This window comes from Lagenorhynchus albirostris, chromosome 18, assembly GCF_949774975.1.
Source record: "Lagenorhynchus albirostris chromosome 18, mLagAlb1.1, whole genome shotgun sequence".
Taxonomy (NCBI): domain Eukaryota; kingdom Metazoa; phylum Chordata; class Mammalia; order Artiodactyla; family Delphinidae; genus Lagenorhynchus; species Lagenorhynchus albirostris.
This window is the reverse complement of record NC_083112.1, coordinates 38,144,255-38,166,782: the sequence shown is the minus strand read 5'-3', so window position 1 is coordinate 38,166,782 and position 22,528 is coordinate 38,144,255. Positions and strand designations below refer to the sequence as shown.

General features: G+C 35.4%; 1 protein-coding gene across 4 annotated transcripts in view; it reads right to left on the bottom strand.

Annotated features, from left to right (window-relative positions):
- PCDH9 (protocadherin 9) overlaps positions 1-21,816 on the bottom strand; it is a 982,686-nt gene extending 960,870 nt beyond the window's left edge. For all 4 annotated transcript variants that reach the window (XM_060128964.1, XM_060128967.1, XM_060128966.1 and 1 more), the window contains exon 1: positions 18,781-21,816. In XM_060128964.1, the coding sequence (XP_059984947.1) occupies positions 18,781-21,816 (3,036 nt within the window). The remainder of the gene's footprint in view (positions 1-18,780) is intronic.
- Between the last annotated feature and the right edge of the window lie 712 nt (positions 21,817-22,528).

Below are 22,528 nucleotides of genomic sequence, written 5' to 3'. Positions count from 1 at the left end.
ACACACTAATGCTATTACTACTCTTACTATGTAATGTCCATGAATGTTCACTGTACACTGGAAAGAGCCACACATGCCTCAGGTATGGCTGTATCATCAAGCCATATGCTTATTGTTGAAATACGTACCCTAAAGGAATTTAAAACAGAAATGTTAAATTAGACTTCAGCTTTTCTTTTTTATCTTTATACAAATAATTTATTTTGGGCACAAGTGACTCTTGGTGACATGCCACAATTTTATTTTTTAAACTAGAAGTTCAGTCATAGAGGCAGTATTGCTTAGCAACTACAAGCAAAGCCTCCGGTGTAAAACTGCTAGGGTTCAAGTCCTAGACTACTCTCCATTTACAAGAACTGTGACCTTAAGCAAATCATGTAACTTCTCCTCAGCTGGAAAAGAGGGATGTTAACGATACTACCTGACCCACAATGTTATTGTTCCTATTTAAGAAGTTAATACATGTAAAGGGCAGAGAAGAATGCCAGGAGCACAGTGAGTACTCAAGTAAATGCTGGCTGATTGTCATTATTTGGTGTTGGAAATCTACTTTCAAAGCATTGCAAATGAAGTTACTAGAAATAAAGAGATAACAGTGCCAAAGGGAATATTGCGATCTTCTCTTTACAGATTCCCAAATATCTTCCATTTCTCCCATGAAATTGTTTGCTATTTAGCTGAAATTAGTGTGGGGTTTTTTTTTGGCCAGTGACTTTTATAAATGTTTAAAAGCATGTTTTACATTTTTTAGTGATAATGACTAAGCCTGTTACTCAATAGTTAGTTTCAATCACAATTCATTAAGATTAATGAATTTATTCTTTTTAATGTTAGCTTTTCCCCTATATAGGCTACTCTAACTCTGTTATGGTTTTCTAATGTTGCTTTTGTCTAAATTCCTAACAAATTTATTTCTCTTCCAGGCAAAACATTGGAAGGCACAGTCTGCACAAGTTCATTAATCTACAAGCATCCAATTCCAAATCAGATGCCAGTGGGCATCATCTCTTTGTCCTTTTACAATAGAGAACTGATTTGATTAATCATATAGCTGTGATTCACTGTATTGTCCACAGAATGGCTGACTCTGACAAAGCTCTATAAACTCAAGGGATTTTAAGCCTTGGCCTGTCCAGTTTCTCACTTTGTCAGAGATTGCTTACATCTCATTCCACCAATTACTGCCCAAAATAGATAAATTGCCTCTTATGCAAAAATCATATGGTATTCATTTGACATTCATCTATTTCTTTTATATTACTTATACATTCTTTATAATTTGTTGTCACCTGCATTGTGACATTAAATAGTCTTGCAATTTTTTAAATAACCTACATATGACCTTACATCCAGGGAATAAATACCTAGAAAACAGATCATGTCCATATACTCATACGGTTAAGGAAGGCATCTTTGTTGCTGTATACTCAGGATGTGAGTATTGGATGAAGTTGCTTAAAATGAAAAAAAGAATGTCTTGTGGCCAACATGTGGCATCTCTGCAAATATACCTCCTCCATCTATATCAACTTCCCAAACTTGCAAAGTAACTTCTAAACCCATCCACCTACAGCATAAAGCAGTCTTTTTGTAATACTTCTACCAAAAACACGGATAGAATTGAGTTTTCCTAAAGTTTTTGATAAGATGAAAGAGTGTAATGAAGTAAATAGTGATAAATGCAAGCAAATTTTGAGGTCCAGAAATCATTGAGATATTATGGGAGCAAGTACTCCTAGGCTTCTCTCCAAGTTTCAGAATCATCCTTGTAGGGCCGTTTCTGCAGTGTTCTGGAGAAAATGTGGTAGGCTGTGCTATGGCAATACATAGTTCTAGTTCATATTCCTCTAAGCAAATACCACTTGTCATTTGACATTCAGGTGGCATATTTGGGGGCTACTTCAGCTAATTTGAAATTCAATCCTTTTATTCCCAAACTTGATTTTCCTTCAGATGGACAGTTATGATTATTTACATTTTTCTTCAACTTAACTCTATTTTGTCTTTGAATGAACAGGTTACCAATAAAATCGTTGAGTGTTATTCGATTTAATTAGCTTTTCTAAAACTTATCCTAAGAACAAATGATACCATTAATCAAAATTACCAGTGTCTGACTTCAAAATAATTGTATTTACACATTATCCCCAAACTATATATAATTCTCCAATATTCACAAAAGTTGAAATACTAAATTCATCTTAATGTCTTACTACAGAAAAAATCAAACATAATTAATGTTACTGATAAAAATATGGTAGCTACATACTATTTTAAATAGACAGTTTTCTAATCAAACTCTAAGCACTAATAATCTTGAGATTTTATAGTTTGTTTGTTTTGTGATTTCTGATTTAGGAGGAAAATGTTAAATTTCTAGTTCAGAAGGAGAAAATTAATTAGGCAGAGACCTCAAAGAAGATAATGGCAACAGTCTGTTATCAATACTAATGCAAGAGAGTGATAACATACATCTTGCAAACAATGAGAATACTGCAAATCATTCATTGTCAGGAGAGACTGAACCATATGATTTACTTTGTAATTGTTTTTCTTGAGCCAATGTTAACATTGATTTGCACCGTTTAAACATACATCAACTGATGATAGAAAGAAGGCCAGACACATGTGGGGTGGTAAGAGGAAACCTGCCAAAGAGTGATGCTTCCCTAAGTAATTAACAAAAGCTGTAGTTTAAATTTTAATAATAGAAATTTTAAAATGACTGAATCCAATGATCTATTTTTCAGATGAGAAAATTGAATTCTCAAGATGCTAAGTGAAATTTTAGCAAAGTATAACTGGTTTAGAATAGATATTACTGTTGCCAAAAATTAGAAAATAATGTGTATCAAAGTTTTGAAAATAGGAAAATCTAAGTATTTATTTAAATTAACCACCAGTGGTTTATTTTCTTTGGTAAAGCAACGCATAGTTACTTATAAAAATCATAATAAGCAAGGAATTAAAACTACATAATAACACCAAGTTAAATGTCATTGTCATTGTGAGTGATGGTGAGACTGCCACATTTCTGATTTTATGTAGAAGTTAGTTAAAACAGACAGGGTAATCCTCATGTGATTTCCACACCATCCTTTATTTAAATGTATCTGTGTTACTAAGCGTAATCTATCCTGTTGTTTGGTTCTAAATTAGCTTTCCAAATTGTCCATATTTTCACATTATTGAAAAGTGAATTACATTTATTTTCATGACTGGTCATATAATACATTTATAATTTCCAAAAAATATTTATGTTTTAATCAATAAACTTAATTAACAAGAGCTATTACACACTTTATTCCTGAGGTCTATATATTTTACCAGGTTTCAATTTTGTAGTTCATGTATATTACAGTAATTACTTGGAGACAGTTGCCTAAATATCCACAGAACAGTTGGAAAGATCTTTTTGGAGTTAGGCACCAGCTTGATGGTTATCACTGAAGCCTATCTACAATTAAAATAGTACATTTTCTGGCAGTAAGATTTTTTCTTAAAAATACATTTGCACAAAAATGTGCAAAAAAGTGCAAAAACAAAGATTTTTTTCTCGAATATTATGTTGAAACTTTGAAACAACCTGCTCATATAAACATTCATCCATATGTAAATTAGTGCTTTAGAAATGATTAAGTTAAAAATAACAATACTGTCTTGCCTGAAACGTAAAGCCCAATTATGACATTTTCTTCTATGATTAAAGAAAACCAAAATTTCAGGATATGAATGTTTCTTAATTTAAGAAAAATGTTTATATAACAAAGGTCTCTATTTTCAAATTTATGTCATTGCATCCATTCTTTTAAATATTGTGATAAATATTCATAAGAAAATGGACTTGTCCAATTCAGAACCATCTGGAGGTAAAAGCCAATTAAACCAAACATTTATTCTAGCTAGAGTTTAACATCTATGTTCCATGTCTGTGTTAGGCTTATGTCTTTTTGAGCGCTAAGGCTGAACATTCTTTTGCAGAATATCATGACTCAAAATATCCCTTTCAAAATGGATCCCTATGAAACTCCATTTTTAGAGAACACTGTCCTTTTTAACTCGAGTTATTATTCAACATTATCAATGTGTGCCATGTTTTTAAAGTGATTTTTTAATATAGCAAATATGCTAATCTCATATAGTTACAAAAATGAAGTTTTACTTGCAACCATATTTTATTAACACCTTTGCCTGTAGAAGAAGTGTGATTTTAAGGATGAAAAGTGTATTTCCCTCTAAATTAACCAAAGGATAAATTTAAACTTGGCATGCTTCTAATTAAAGTAATAGATCTTAGAATTTTATTGCCCTACTGAAAGATCAAGTCTCCAGCACTAGTTAAAACAAAAAAGACTTTAAAAAATATATTTCAGGGAAATGATGACATCAATTTAAAACTGAGAGAGAGAACTCATATATTTTTTTCTTAAATAAGGGAATTCCAAGGAAAAAAATGTATTGTGTTTAAAACCACTGGAATCTTTTAAAGCAAAGACAATGTCTTATTCATTAAAAAAAAAAAAATCCCATTGTCTAACACTGTTCCTAGATCACAGCTGTTACTCAATAGATGTCTGTTGAATAACAGAATTAATGAAAAATAAGAGATTAATTTGCGTATATATCAGTGGATCACATCACAGTTCTTTGGCAGCAGAAAAGTTTCATAGTTCTATAAGGCAGAATTTAAAAAGAATACACATTTTAAAACTATAATATATAATTCTGGAATAAGTTTTAGTATCCATTAAGGAAAATATAATATAGCTCAGTGTTCTAGTGATAAGGCTGGATATTGTCTAGTTGTCAGGCTTATGCCTGAATAAGATAAGTGCTCAGCAGGCAGAAAAACTCCTTTGCATTGCTAAATGAGAAAATCAAGTGAGCCCTGATCACATAAAGAAAGACGTGAATGGTGCAAGAAATATAATTCTAATCATAGAATAAAGTAATTAGTCATCTGAACTGGAATTTACATAAAATTCCTGGGATACACATCCACCTCTCCATTCTAAGAGTTAACAGAATAGATCATTGATAGGGACAACATAAAATGGTGGTCATCTTGATTTAAATTTAGCTATATATATGTAGTAAACACGTATATACACTTGATGCCATGAGAACACTAAATATCTCATATAAAACTATGAACCCAAATACCTAAAGCCTGATTCTTGCCATTTAGAATGTGTCTAACACCCTCATTTTGCCTGATTATCTCCTGTTTGCCCTTGTGGTGGGATTAACTAGAATTTATTAAACACCGCCTATATGCCATGCTATAATTCTTACAACTCCATGATGTCTGATACCCAAGGTAACATCCATCCTATGTCCCCACCTTGCTCTGTACCCCAATACTGTATGATGGACATCTCATCTTAGCATAAAACAGGCAGTGGTTTAAAGGAAATCATGCCACTTTGCCATGCATTCTCTGTTAGATTAAATTTTTCCAAGCACAAAGAGTGAGTTTTCTTATCATAGCTTGTTTTGTTTTAAAGTTCTTTCTACCTATTGAGGCACTGTCTATAACTAAAACAAAAGACTGATCCAAAAACAATCAAACAGCACTGAGAGGGTCGTAAAGGTCAACAAGAACTTAAAAATTTAATTTTTACGATCGAAGTCACAGCAAGGCCAATTGAAATTTGACTGTATCTACTTTCTATTTAGTTGATAAAATTAACTAAATGAATAACAAATCCCCACTACATTCTGCTCCAAATCCAAATCATTAACTTTATCTTGATGATTTCACCAATTCCAACATAAAGCAATGATTTCGGCCTCAGGATATTAAGAAAAAATATTTTTTCAGGTACCATCATTTGTGTAATATTTTTATTTGTTGGGTCTCATTTATGTTATAGTGTCACATACATACTCAAACATTATAAACTTGCATATTAAGACATTAAAATCTTACTTATAGGGACTTCCCTGGTGGCATAGTGGTTAAGAATCCGCCTGTCAATGCAAGTGACATGAGTTTGAGCCCTGGTCTGGGAGGATCCCACATGCTGCAGAGCAACTAAGCCCGTGCACCACAACTACTGAGCCTGCACTCTGGAGACTGCAAGCCACAACTACTGAAGCCCGCGTGCCACAACTGAAGCCCACGCGCCTAGAGCCCGTGTTCCCCAGCAAACAGCACGGAACCTAGAGCCCATGCTCAGCAACAAAGAGAAGCCACCGTAATGAGAAGCCTGTGTACTGCAACGAAGAGTAGCCCCTGCTCGCCGCAACTAGAGAAAGCCAGTGTGCACCAATGAAGACCCAACGCAGCCAAAAATAAATAAATAAATAAATATTTTAAAAATCTTACTTATAAATGAACATATATTAATTTAGACTCAGAGAAATAGTTAAAAAAAAATATTGTGCTTCTGGCATAAATTTGATGAATCCCAGAAAAATGATCCATGTACTCCAAGGCATTTTAACTAGTATGATTATACCATGTATGCCATTACTTCAACAGGGATGCTTTCTAGTCTACGGAATAATTGGAAGCAAAACCCAGCAGGTTTCAAATGGCTCCAGCTGTGTTAAGTACTGACTGTGAAACAGATTCCCTCTCTTGTATGTTGTTTTGTAATAGAGTGATGTATAAGGTGAAAATCCCCAGATGGGTGGAGTTCCTATGGGTAATTCATGGGGAAGTAAATTAATAACAAAAACTAAAAGAAGCAAGATAATTTTAAAACACAACATGCAAATGAAAATGGTGAAATACACAAAATGAAAGATGAAGCAATTATACAAATATGAAACAATAAGGACTGAGATCAAAAGAAAATATAACATCCTATCTGCTGTTCTCTGATGCTGTTACAAAGATCAACTTTTCATAAATCCTAGATAACTCAAAAACAGTGTTTTAAACCTAAAACAGATTAACAGAGATAACTTGCTTTTTAAAAAGATAGTTTGCATTATATATATGTATAACTGAATCATTTTGCTGTATACCAGAAACTAACACAACATTGTAAATCAACTATACTTCAATAAAATAAAATTTTAAAAAAAGATACAAAACTTAAATTCAAGAAAACCACCAAAAACAAAACTTAGAGAACATGTATTAAATGAAATTGGGCACCTCTGTCAGTGGTAAGTTGGTATCCTTGGAAAAAATAGGCGAAAAATAGGTAGGTTTTTGGAGTGTCTGCCTACCATGGGCCAGAAATCTACATGCACCCATGTATGCACACAATTTAATAACAACCTTATGTATTAGGCCTGATTACATCCATTTTACAGGCTAGGAAAGCAAGAAATGGTACAAATGATATATCCTATGTGACACAGTTTTTAAAATAGCAGTTCTCCAAGTCAATTTTTTTTTTTTTACTTCAAATATCAAACTACTTTTTGTAGTAATCTCATGTGGAAAAGGAATTAAATAGGCCAAATATTCTCAAAGGTCCATTTTGAGTCTTGAGAAACTATTCTGTAAATTCTATTAGACACTAAATTTATCTTTCTAAAATTAATATAGTAGCTAGACACCACTTTCTATTCAATTATTATTTTGCTGCTTTTTATAGGATTCATATGTGATTCTATGGTGTCGTCTGGATGGCTCAAAAGTCTATTAAGTGAACTTTAATGATGACTTTTTTTTCTCCTCCAGAACACACTGTCTCTATTAAGCAGATATCAAAGTGAATCTATTGATTATTGTTTAGAAGTAATCACTCAATTATCTAAGTAATCAAAGGTTTAAATAAAAATTTTGGATGAGGAATTTTTGAAGAAAAGAAATCTGATCCTGTTTGTGTTCATTCTTTCCCTTCTTATTATAGCCTAACATGAATAAAGATATTATGATGGGCAGACACAGTGGTGTGGAAGAAGTGAGGGAGAAAACGGAAACCACAGATATCTCTAATTAAGTGATATGAGAGTGTGCTCATGTACATTAGAATCAGCGGTTTTTTAACCCTCTGCTTCTCTCTCTCTCTCTCTCTCTCATACAAATGCAGAAATCACTAGTGAGTCAAGACACTGATAAAGCATATAAAGGTGTTAATTATATTTCACTGTTTACAAAAATCAAAATGTCAAAATGCAGAGTCTAAGAATGCTTACACTTGCTCATCTATAGGATGAGGTTATGTTAGTTGGTCTTCACTGGACCTCCAGAAATATGGATGGAGGTGTCTAGGGAGATCAAAATTTCTTAGATTAGAGACTATGGGGACTCGTCAGCCACCAAAAAAAACCCCAAAACCCAAAAAAACCCTTAAACCTAACTAGAGAGTTTGTCATCAAGTCCCAGCTGTTGCAGAAGAAAATAGGGACAGTAGCTGAAACCAGACAATCAGAACTCTCCCCATATATACTTTATTTGTTTAGGCCTCGTCGTCATATGCTTACCACAGTTTAATCTTATGGTCTAGAATTAGTTTACTGGGAGGTATTGCAGGAAGAACAATTTTGGGTGCAATGAATTGCATAATGTCCCTAATGAAGAAAATGTTTCAAACTTATATCTGGCCTAAAAATAGTGTTTTTCAAGTAAAAGTAGGCACATATGAGGAAGAAATACCAGTGCAGAGGTAAGGTTCTAAACTGGAAATAAATGCTTTAGCCATGTGACTTGAAAAAAACACATTTTCTGTCTCTCAATCTCTATATAAGTTTAATAAGAATGGTAATGTCTTCTTTCTGTAGTTGTTATAGAGATTATCAATGGAAATATGCATATATAAGGCATGATTCTCTCAGCTGATCACTCTCATTGGGTAAACATTTACTGAATGACTACGAAGTTCACTCTTTTAGGAGCTGTTGTAAGTTTAGTCTTAGAAATACAAAGGTAAGTAAGACATTGTCTCTACTTCGAGGGACTTTCTTATATTCTCCTTAATTATTAAGCTTTAAGTTATGATATACCAGTATTTTATTAACTTAGTTGTCATTTGAGACTGAAAGATCACGAGGAACCCGGGTTGTGTTTTGAATGATCCTGAATATACACCTGGGGTTGACACTGCATGGCTGGAGAGGCTACTCAGCCCCGCCAATAACAGATGGTCCTGTAGGAATAGTTTAAACCCTGAGGAGTGCTGCTCCCAGTATCATCCAGAAGTCAATAACCCTTAGCTAAAGCAGAATTTAATTGTCTAAAACAGAGACTTGAGGTGTCAAAATGATCCTTCTTAATTATTACCATGTTTAAAAATCAATCAGTGAATTCAGCATAGTTTGCCATCACTGCTTGGCAGATTTTGGGGTCAAGACCGTGAATGAAAATGAGTTCATGTCAAACTAAAATATCCTGAAGACTTTATCTGTTTTTATTATGGTTTAATGTAATTTTGATACTCACTTCAGTGTGTAGCAAAAAAAAGTATTTTCATAAAAATTCTGACATCTTTTTTTATATTGGAAATTTGAATGCATTGAAACATTATTAATCTATACAGCTAAATTTATTATGATTTCTTAACTTTGAAAATGTTATCAGTATAAAAAAAACAATTTTGAAAATTGCAAAGGAAAAACATAAATAGAGATTTTCTGTTTCTAGGAAGAATGGACACATTGTGGATGTTTTATTTGACCCTTTATGGATGTTCTAGAGCAAAATATTTCTGTTTGATTTCCTTTTTTTGGTGGGAAGATACACAGAAATAAGTTGGTGTCATTGTCATTTAAAAATATATCTAGAAATTAAGAAAGCGGATGTATATGAGGTAACATAAGTGAACAAAGTCCACCTAAAGAATGACAAGAAATGAAGCAAAGAAAAGCTGCCAGTCCAGGTGTGTTCACAGCTGACAAACAAGGAAGGCTACTGTGATTCCAGGCTTCCAATGTGAAAATCGGTTCAATGGCATGAATATATGACACAGGCGGGCATCAACTCACAACTCAGAACTCACTCCATTTTGTCTCCATTTGTCACTTGCACCCCCTACAAGAACTTTCCTGAGAATCCTATGCAGCTGTGTATTTGAAAGTCCTCAGCATGCAGCTGCTATCACATGGAGGCACAGGTTGGTTGCAACCTCCAAATCCAAAAAAAGCACCAGCACTTTTTTTCCTCAAGAAAAGATCTACAAGGGAACTCCAGTCAGCAGAAGACACTGTCTTCCTATAAAAGATACATCTTCATTATATATATCCTGTGTTTCCATGCTTCTCCTTCTTGAGGTTTATTTAATGAGGAAAAAATCCTCATTTACTGAATTGCAGTTGCTATTGTCTTGCACAAAAACTGTTTCGTTTTCAAAATCAATCATCTGTGATGATTCTCAACAAGTCCATAGTACCTACTGTGGTCTGCACATGGATTATATATATGTTTTCTAGTAGGCAAAAATATAGGATTTGTAAAATCTTTAAAAAATAGGCATGGCTATTTCCACTGATTTTATATCTAACAGGACCTGTCCTGTCAAAGACATTAAGCATTGAAGAACTGTGAGGCATTTTACTGAACCCTGTCATGAAAGTAAATATATTGAAACCCATGTATGTCTGGAATGAGTTGCTGTGCTCCAAATACACACTGTTTACAAATGGAGAAAGGTGAATTCTAAAAATACAGTTTGAGAAATGACTCAGTAGCAATTCCTTTGAGGATCAAAGCACTCACTTAGTAGCCAGCCCTCTTCATTATGGTAATGCTACAGTTTTATAGATACCTAGGGTTATAATCTGATTTATGTTTAGAGGAGAGTATATACACACAATTGGGAGATTCTTCTAGGAGAGGTGAAGGCCACATCATGGAGAGAGGTACCACGAGTAAGTATGAGAGTGCCTGCAACATCTATCTTGAATAATTAGAATTATCCAAGAGCAAATCTGTTCATTCTAAGGCATGTATTTGAGATTTTATTCTTTCAGACACATCCAATATTTCTGCATTTGGAAAAAATAGGCAAGACTAATTCCCTAAGGTATAAATCACTCTAATGTGGAAGGGAATTTGTTAGCTAGTTGTATTACAAAGCCTTTACTTCATATTTAATAGGCACCGGCAATACCAGCATTATACAAAGCTCTCTACTTTGCAAATCTTTAAAACTCCACTTAATTTTCAGCACTGATTTCCTGCAATCTAAGAGCTTATGAAGGGTTCACTGTGTTCATACCGATGTATGCAAAATGTGCCAAAACTTCCCTGTCTGTGATGGCATTCATCTGGAAGTGAATCCCAAATTTCTATCACTGGCATGCTTATTTCCGACTAAAATAGATATTCTTAGAATGAAAGCTGAAGATTAGGAGGAAAAAAAGGAGGCAAAATAACTAGCACTGGAAGAGATATATGCAAATATCAGCTCAATGACAATTCTTCATACCATTTACAATTGAAGCTTAAAGACCCAAATACTCTGCAATCCATTAGTTTCTCAATATCCTGGAAGGGATTAGAGTATTTCTTAACTGCTAACAGACTGAAAAAGGCCAGAGCCTGGATATTAACAAAGCTGCATAATACTAAAATGTAGAGATGGTCAGATAGAAAGACAAACTAAGGAAGAATGTTAAAATACAAGATATTATACAAACGTGGTAAAACTGAACAAATTTCCATTCCTTCCTGCAGCCTACATAATTAAACATCTACATATTTTTTTATTAACAAATATTTATTGAGTATATATGGTGTACTGCTGTAAAGTGAATGGTGTTGTTTTTTTTTTTAATATTTATTTTATTTTTGGCTACACTGGGTCTTCGTTGCTGCACCCGGGCTTTTCTCTAGTTGAGGCGAGCGGGGGCTACTCTTTGCTGCGGTGCACGGGCTTCTCATTGCGGTGGCTTCTCCTGTTGTGGAGCACGGGCTCTAGGCGTGCGGGCTCTAGAACACGGGCTCTAGGCGTGCGGGCTCTAGAGCACGGGATCTAGGCGTGTGGGCTCTAGAGCACGGGATCTAGGCGTGCGGGCTCTAGAGCGCAGGCTCAGCAGCTGTGGCACACAGACCTAGTTGCTCCACGGCATGTGGGATCCTCCTGGACCAGGGCTCAAATCCGTGTCCCCTGCATTGGCAGGCGGATTCTTAATCACTGCACCACCAGGGAAGCCCCCAACATCTACATAAATTAATGAGTGGTGAGGCTATAGTATACTCCTTTCAATAACAGATAAGTTAATTTCATATATTTTCTCAAGGAATTCCGGGATAATTAGTGTAAAATGACTAGAAAGAATCAATCAAATGTGCTTCACAGATCTTGCCTGTGCATGTATCTTCACCACTCCCAGCTATACAGGTGGTCCCAAGTCCATCATTTTAAATGTGATGTGTGTGTATAGCACTGTAATCAATCAAACCAATAAAGATGGGGGGAAATATTTTCACATGCCATTTAAATAATGGATAAGTATGTAAAAACAAATCCTTAATGAATGACTTCAAGTTCTGAATGCTTTAAAGTTATATATTATGGCTCAGAAAATTCCAATTCTGCCACTATTCTTTTCTATAGGCAACAAACTGCCTATAGGACAACAATATGAGTGAGAGAGATTACGTATGGGTTGTTTTCCCAGTTTATTCCTGCCATCATTCTTTACTGTTAAGGAATGGGTAGAACTTATTTATGAACTTCACATTTTAATGAATCTTGACTTAGGGAAAAAAAGAATATAAATGAAAACCAAAATGTCAATCATGGTAATATATCTTTCTTGTTCTATATTTCTGATGGCTGACAGCCCAATAGGTTTGTATCAAACAAAGGCAAAAAGCATGTGTTCCTTTCCAATGAAATGTTGGACAGATTTAACAGCTATCTGAAATAACTCATGAAATCTTAAACAGTGAAGTATATTTCTTTTTGTAATTGAGACGTCATATTTCTACATTTGGATTTGCTTTTGTGATCCGATACAAATTTTAGGGGAGCTAACCTTTAAAAAGGCCATAACACATTAGCATTGTTACTTATTGAACATGACTCCTATGCCTCTAGATACTTACAACTTTAAAGCGAGCCCCTTGTTGACTTGCATTCTTGAATTTTCACGAATACCTGGTCTGTGATTAGTGTCATATTTCAACAAACTTGATATAAATTTTAGGGCTCTGGTATGTAATAAATTCTGAGAAATATATTAAACATAAAATCAGCTGTCAGGAAAGCAAAAACTTAAAAATACACATAAAACAATTCTTGCTTAGTTTCCAACTACATGAAATATATGATATTAACTGATGTGTTAATATTACCGAGACAAATTTATAGTTTCAACAGAGGGTCCCCTTCAAGAAAACACCAGACTAAATTCAGAGAAAACTTACTGCAAGGATTTTAAGTGAAAGTGGTAAACAATCCACAGTTGTCTTTTTGCCTGTTTTAACTGCATGCAAGCTAAGAGCTCAACTCTGACAAAATCAAACTGAGAAAGTACTAAAGATGAGCCATGCAGTTGACATGGTCTCAAATTCTGCAAACACTCAATCTGGTACTGCTGGACCAACACAAGCACTATAGCTTTTCCCATTTGGTGGATTTCTGCATTACTCCACTCCCAACCCGCAAAATTTAGAAATCGAACAATCTAAATAACATATTAAAAATAATTGTGAAAACAGAGCTTATAAGAAGATAATTTAAAGGTTTTATTTTCCTATCTCAGTACTGTCATGTAAAATAATGTAATGTGAAAAATAATTCATGAAGATGTCATTTCTAATATTTTGGGTGTAACTTACATACATCTCCTATATGTCAATAAGAAAATGAAACTTTAAGAGTCAAATAATTCAGAGCTGGTTATGAGGAAATCTGATTTTAGATCTGAGCTTTTGTATTAAGTCCAAATTCTGTTTTACTATTTCATGTATTATATTTTAATTTGTACTATTATGAGAAGATAAATTTTAGCTTGAAATATTTAACTAACAAGACTATGCATACACCATAAGAATATAACACATTAGTATAAGTACAATATTTACAAGGTAATTTTAATGATGCCAAAGCCTGTTCTGTGACAACATGAGGATGACTAATCTGAAGCTAAGGGAACATCAGTTTATGGTGTTGCATATATATAGAATTCATTGCAACAAAATTAAAAAAAAAATAAGATAATAGAATAGTTTAACTACTGAAATTATTTTCTCTATGTTAACAAATGTTCAGTAGACATGTCCATGCCCAATACAGTGGTAACTTTTTACTTTTATTCTCCTTAAGGTTATTAGCAACAAAGGCTAAAATGTAACTTCAATTTTATACCTTAGGTGTATCAAACTGAAAAAATATATAAAATATTTGTCTCACAAAACCAAGAGGAAAGGTAGCCAGGCTGAATGGATGGCCCACGCTCATTTCAAATTCCTGAATGAATATCCAAGGGGTCTGGGTATCTACTAATTTCATGACATAGATCACTTAGCAAAGGAGTAGAAACAAAAATCACAACTGATAACATTTTAAATATAATTTGCATCTTGAGGAGCAATTTTTTTCCATATGCCACCTATGTTCATCCCTCACAGTATACTGCAAAATTTAACAGTTTAAAATATCTTAAAGTTTTTGCTAGCTTCACATTAGTTAACATTTGCTCCCTTCACTTTCAATTTCATTTTTCTTTCTTACTGTTCTAAATAGAAATTCTATGACTATCTTGTGCATTTTGCATGACATAACAGCATTTCAGTAACAGCTGCAGTGGGAGTCTCAAAAATGAGAAGTAATCATAAAAGTAATATAGTATCTCTGAATGATTGGGAATAAAGTAATTCCCTTTATGCTGTAAAAGTATATGTATACACTTGAGTATGGCATGCAAACACATTTTCAATATATAATTTCTTCAATATATACACAAATGTATATATGAGCAAATACTCTAGATTGTGAAAAGTTAAAGTAAGGATGTTTAAGCTCTAAAATAAGCATTTCATTTAGAAAATTAAACGTAACTGTTTACCCCGAACCAAACTCACAGTACAACTATTACAAATTGTTTTATTACCGTAAGAAGTTGTCAAGTGTAAATAGGTCACTTTTTAAATTCTTTAACATTTTCATTTATACCCCTGCAAAAAGCACAATGGGGCCAAGAAAATTAATTCCCCAAATGCTGTCAACCAGGTTGGGAAACAGCAATAAACAGCTAACTGTAAAGCCTCCAGCTACAATAAAACTGCTTTCAATAAGAGCTGAGAGTTGGAGTATGCAAAAACAGGTCCTCTGGAAATGATAATCTGAAAGGGAAAGGGGCTGACATTTCTCGTCCCAATATGCTGAGGCAGTGGGTCTCAAAGTGTGGTCCCTGGATTGGCAGCATCGGTATCACCTAGGATCTTGTCAGCAATGCAAATTTTCAGGCTTGACCCTAGTGATACTGAACCTAACCTCTGGGATTAGGGACCAACAACTCATGATTTAAGAAACATTCCAAATGCTTCTGAGACACCTTAAAATTTGAAAACTTAATATTATATTTTAAAAATCCTACTTATTAAGGAGATATTTTCCTTTTAGAGAAAATATGCCAATGAGCTTTGTCATTTAAAGCCCTACTGGAAATGATAATGTTGTCATCTTCTCAACCTTATAACAGTGAACTTTGTTTATTTATGAAAAAATATCAAGATATAATTTAGCTTTTTAAAAAAGGGACATTTCATTCAATCTGTGAATACTAAGGATACTTCCAAAAATTCATAAAAAATAATTTGTGGAAGATTCAGTGACAGATTTGTTATATTCAAGGAAAATGAAAGTTTAGTAAAGTAGAGTGGTTGAGGAACGTGGTTTATGAGTGTTTTATAACACATGAGGGGAAACAGCAGGGGGAAAAAAGTCAGACAAAATAAGAATCAATGCACTATAACCAAACTCATGGTGTAAATGTCAGACATTATGTTTTCATTGTACAGACAATACAAACTCATGATATTTAAGTTTGTTAACCCTTTGCTCAAGAATCTTGCATTTTACTCACTTCAACTAGCACCATAAAGTGAAAATGTGTTTCTGTTAACAGCAATCTTTGCCCACTCAACTAAAAATCTTCACAGATTATACCTTAGTTTATAAATTCCTTTGAAAGCTTTTGTTGTAATAAGCCCCACTTTTTCAAAATTGTGTTGCTTCAGGAGCACATTTTGTATTTATGTGAAGCCACTAGTTGAAGTGAAGGAGCTAAAAAAAAGAATTTTTACTTTTTAGCTTAACTAGGACATCTTTAATAACAGCCATATAGTTCAGTGAAAAAATAATTTAAAGGATAGTATATATATATGTGTGTTCTTCATTCATAGAAAATATGCCTCTTTCATAGTAAAATTGTACACATTTCTATCACCATCACCTGTCCTTACTTCCAGAAGTATTCCTTTTCTACAACACTGCAATTTTTCTTTCTCAGCACGAAAACTTCTAAAAGGTGTAAATAAGAAAAGCCATTTCAGTAGCTCTTTACCATAATAGTGAATTATAGCTACATTTGAACATTGAAATGCCTACAAGGAGAACAGCATAGTAACACATGGTCTCAAGGAATGTCTAAAATGCACTTTAGTTCCAGTTAGAGAATTACTCAGCATCTTATTTCAAAGATTACATCATACAAACAAATTTCCTATGACTGACTAAGCCTCAACAAAAGATCTTTCCCATACTTTGCTGAAATGCACTTAACGTTTATGTCACTGTACTATATATAGATTCAACTTTGGGGAAGAAGTCAGAAAAAGTGTGTCTGTACATCAATGCTCATAATACCCACCACACATAATATGAAAAGAAAGGTGACGACGTGGGAATAATATCAGCATGTTTCTTCGGAAAACAAATTTCAGATTTTATATGAAAAGTTTTAAATCGTGTTATATTTTTCAAGATATTATGCAAATCATAAAATATCATCAGTATTTTGAGTGACTTTCCCATTAAAAGCAAATAATAAAAAGCCATGTTTTCTTTTCATTAAAATAGCAACTTTATATTTAAATCCACTTAGTTTCAAAAGTTACTTTTATCATCATGATTAACTATTTACCAACATTTATAAACCTCTACTAAACTCAGATATTTTCTTAACTTTAAAACATCAAACCTCTTTTAAAAAGCTCATGAAGTTAACATGAAAATAACTCATTCCAAATTCTATGTATATCCAGTAACTTCCGTATTCTCCTCTAGAACCTCCAAACTGACTTATTTTAATTCCTTTCATCCTGTGCATTCAAGCTCTTGTACTTTCTAAATGCTGTAGATATTTAATCTTTTAAGAAATGTAGATTTTAGTTGTAAAATCGTAGGCGTTATACTTAATGTTCTGAACGAATCTCTGTGATTCACTGCCAAAATGATTTTAATAAATATCTTACTACCATGAAACCTTAAAGTCACTGCAGAGCAACAAACATTGGATGGTGAGAGACAGAGTTTCAATAGACCATTCTCACCAGTCCCACCACCACAGGAAAAAAAGAAAAACTCTTGACTTTTCAAATACTAAGCAATGACTGTCAATACTATCCTGAAAATTTATCTTGCTTTACTTGATTCTCTAAAATATGTATGTTCCTTATTTTTAACAAATTCAGATGGGTCATCACCATAGGTGGACTCAATACCAACAAAGAACTTGGATTACAAAATCCTAGAAAGTTGGTGTGTGAAAGCTGATCACAAAAGAGCAAGCAAATGAACTGACATGCTAGTTGCTCCAGAGCTACTATCATTAAATAAAAGGTATCTTTGGCCATAGTACCAGCTTGATCTTTCCCTCTCCCTTTCCTTGCTACTGTGGGATTGGCAGCTGGCCAGCACAAGGGACATGATACCCTAGTGCCATCTACAGGCTATTATTGACACTCAAATTTCATGGCAACAGACAAGCACCAGTGAAATAAATTAGACAGCGCTGCATTTAAATCTTTATTAACAAGGAATTATTAGACCTAAGAAAAACTAATTCTGGATTTGGTTGAAATATGAGTTTCTCAGCCTCTTAATCCCTCTTCATATGGCATATTTCACAGTTTAAAATGAGTTAAGACAGATCACTTATGCATTACTAAGATGAGAGAATATTTACAATGGATTCATTCTTTTCTGTATAAACCAGTTCTATTAGGGAGAAAGTATTCCTTCTTCTTTTCTTTTCTTTTTTTTTTTTTTGAAAAAGTACTTTGGCCATTGTGGACAATCTGCAAATCTTTCTATTCAACCCCCAATTTACTATATTACAATAAAATCATCTGAAATTAAAGAGAAGACTTCCTATATGGCTTAGTCGCAATCTATCAACAATCATGTGCTTCACAGCTGATATACATTTAATATTCTACTATCTTTTTTAGAGACTAAAAAAAAATTAACCCCTTTAGCAACCACAGCTGTAACATAATTATAGTCACACCTTCAAACATCATTAAAACTTGAGATTTGAAGGTGACTTTTGAGATCAAATGGTAATGTGAAAATCTTGAAGCAGTCAATTTGGAAACCCCAGGAGCAGAATTTGGCCTATCAGGACAGGTTTTATTCTTCAGCAAATGTTATCTTGGGACATTTTGGAATAATTTCCTCTTTTCATCTTTTGCCATTTGAAGGAAACTGGGAGTTTAAATAATTCTCAGAACTCAGAAATTTCAAAGCTGTTCTAAAAATTCTTGACTGAGCCCCAGAGGAATAGAAAAGGGGTCAAGTTTTTTTTCCCCTCTTTATAACTAAGCTAAAGTTAGACCAAAACAAGAGACACACTGGCACGTTAATACTGGTTGACTGGGCACTTGTATGCAGTACTTATAGACCAGTAAAAGTGCTCATTTACCTGTCTGGTGTGTAAGGGGCCCTTTGTCTTGAAGCCTCCTTGGGAACTGCACTCTGAGGCACTGAAGTGATCTGAACTAGTGGAAGAGCGTTTGGAAAGGGTGTCACAACCCCCGACAAAGGTGTTATCCAACGGGAGCTCCTGAATCACGTGATGCTTTTTCACAGAAACCGGAGTGTCTGGTTTAAGATGGAAAGCGGGCTGTGGAGAAGCGGATTTGTAGTGCTTGGCCAGGTCAGGGCTGTTCGGCTTGAAGGTGGTTGGAGGTGCCGGACCCCAGTCAAATCTACCTATGCTTTGCTCTTCCAGCTCAGCCGGCAGGCTTATTGTCCCATTGATGGGTTCGTGAACTGCATCATCGGGTTTGGACTCTTCGATGGTAACAAAGTTCAAAAGAGAGCTCTTGGGAGACTTTCTTTTCTTCCTTTTCTTTTTCTTGTTTTGTTTGTTCTCCTGGTTGGGGGACATCCATTCGGCACCTTGCTTGCTCCTCTGAGCTGCTTTGAATCTTGATGCATGGCGACAGCGCACCAGAACGGTGACGAAGATCACGACGATGACCACCATGGCACCTGCGACAATGGCAATCATGATGGTGAGATAGTCCTCGTTTTGATAGGGTTGGCTGCTATCACCTATGTTCCTGTCCAATGGGGTCTCCATAGTCCTGCGAATCAAGTCATAGATATAGGAGGCATTGCCAGCAGTGTCATTAACATAAAGAAAAACAAGCACAAGTGTGTGCAGAGACTTAGGGTATCCCAGGTCACTTATGTTGACCACCAATCGGTGCAAGCCCACATCAGTAGGTGCTGGTTTTTCTTCCAGAGTGATGTTACCTGTTACTGGATCAATCCGAAACAGGCCTTTGTTGTTCCCACTCACAATTGTATACTTAAGTTCAGCATTCATCCCAGTGTCAATATCCACTGCAAAAACTTCTGCTATCACGGAGCCAGGAATGGCTGAGAGAGGCACCAACTTAAAAGAAGTATTAGAAGGTGGCGAAATGACAACTGGACTATTGTCATTGACATCCATGACATTTATAGTTACTTTTGCAGTAGAGGAACGGGGTGGTTGTCCCCCATCAGTGGCTTTGACATCGAAAGTGTAGGAACTCTGCTGCTCTCTGTCAAATGAGACATTTGACTTTATGACTCCAGAATAGGGATCCAACACAAAATTATCATTGTCATTTAAAATGGAAAGAGTCACAGCTTTATTCTCTCCAGCATCTGCATCTGTCACTGTGATTACCCCCACGGTACTATACTTTGGCAGATTCTCAGACACAAAAAATTGAAAATGATTATGAGTAAACTTGGGGCTATTGTCATTCTCATCCAGAACAGTAACTATCACAGCCGCTTGGCTTTGTAGGGGAGGGGTCCCATTGTCCCTGGCAGTTACTGTAAAAATGAATCTTTCTTGTTCTTCTCTGTCAAAGACTCTGGAGGCTGTCAAAACTCCTGTCTTTCGGTCCAGATCAAAGAAGGAGGCATTCGGTCCAAGCTGATAAACAATATCTGCATTTTTCCCACTGTCTTCATCTGTGGCACTAATAGTTGTTAAGTACAACCCACGTCGGTTGTTTTCAGAAACTGACAGCTCAATTACAGGCTGGTTGAAAATTGGTGGGTTGTCATTTTCGTCCTCAAGCTTAACCCTTACCAGAGCAGTCTGATTTAAACTGGGCTTCCCAGAATCAGAGGCAACAATTTTAAAGCTGAATTCTTTGGTGCCCTCATAGTCCAACAAAGAGGAGGTCTCTAACAAATATTGGTTGTCGTATACTGCCTTCAAATGAAACGGGACCTCTCTTTCAATAAAACAGATCACTTTGCCATTCACATCTGTGTCCTTATCTGAAACTGTAATTAGGGCGATCTTTGTATTGACAGGATCTTTCTCAGACAAATACACTGTGCCATTGATGGGACTTATAATGTACCTGAGGTCTATGTTTGGAGGGTTATCATTTACATCAGTAACATTGATGGTAACCGTTGCTCGAGCGGGAGTGGAGCTGCCATCACTGGCCAGCACTGTCACTTTGTGAATGGCTGTCTCCTCTCGATCTAAGGACCTCTGAACTGTAATCAACCCAGTAGTATTATTTAAAGCAAAGAGTCTTTTGGTTGCAGGGGCGACCTGGGCACCAAAAATGTACCGGATTTCAGCATTACTGCCTATATCTGCATCAGTGGCATGGAGCTGAATTACAGAGGTGCCTACGGGAGCATTCTCTGGAATGTGCACCTCCACTTGACCCTCTTTAAACACTGGCCTGTTGTCATTTACATCACTTACTGTGATCTGCAGTATGGCTGTGCTGGATTTCTGTGGAGTGCCTCCATCCTCTACTTTGATTTTCATCACATAGGTATCTTTCTGTTCTCTGTCCAAGTTTTGCTGAACAATCAATTGTGGCCACTTCTCTCCTTCCGGAGTTTCCACGATATCCAGTCCAAAAACACTCTGCCCATTTAACAATTCATAATGCTGTACACCATTGAAGCCTGTGTCAGGATCTGTTGCTGATGGAATTGGAAAGCGGCTGTTGATCAAAGTGTTTTCTGGGATGGAAATATTGATGACAGGAGATGGAAACATGGGGGCATTATCATTGGTATCCTTGACAATTATTTTAATTTTGATCAGCCTGAAAAAATCATTGGGGAGGATCACCACCTCAAGTTCAAAGAAACACTCATTCTCCTCATCATAAGAGGCTCCAGCACAGAGTTTTTCTCTGTCTATTCTATTGGAGGTCGTGAAAATTTCGCCAGTGCTACTGGATACTTTCACCAAAGGGGCATCCCCAGCTTTAGAAACCAGTCTGTAGACAAGGCTAGTGCTGGTCCCTGTGGCAGCATTGATGTGAGAAATGTTCAGATCCTTTGGTATGTTTCCTATGGGCACATTTTCAGGCAATTCCTCTCTAATAGTGTAAATAAGTTCTTGAGCTATTGCAGAATCCAGCCTTAAACAGGCAATCAGAGCAGCCAACAGGTAAAAATCCCTCAGGTCCATGATAATGTATTTATTTTCTTTTCCTGGGTTTTAGGGTTTAAAGGTTTCCACTGAGGAATGATGCACAAATTGCAAGAGGAAGCGTGCATGGGCTGGAGGATGCATTACATCTCATGACTTATTTGGAGACAGCCACTGTCAACACAATCATATAGACAATATTATTCTTCAGTAAACAAAAGCACACAGTCACGAAATATCACAACACATTTTCCCACTGCATATTAGTAAACATGGCAGTTTGTTCTGCCACTGTTTGCAACTTAACTCTGTGGATAAAAATACTAAATATCCCAGGCTTGTTGCATTTGCCCAGAGAAAATGAAATTATCTACTTTTGAATTAAAGACAGCTGCTATTTTTACTTGTATTCACCCACACTGTTTTCAGGATACTGTTTAATTCAAAACATGCGTTCTTGTTCTCCTCTTCCCCTCCACCACCACCACCACGCCCCCACCCCCCATCTCCTCCCATTCACACCCCCCCTCCCCCCGGCTTACCCGCCTCCTGGCTTCTAACCGACCTCCCTTAGTTTTTTGGGGAGCCAGTGAAAAACACTAACTTAGCTATGGTTCCTGCTAATTGCTTTCTCACATGTCATACGTGATGCGTTTTCTTCTCTGCCACACTGAGTCATCTCTTTCTTCTAAAAAGACTATCTTTTTTCTTTCCTCCCAGTTCTTCAACTGCCTTCTAAATACAATTTTAC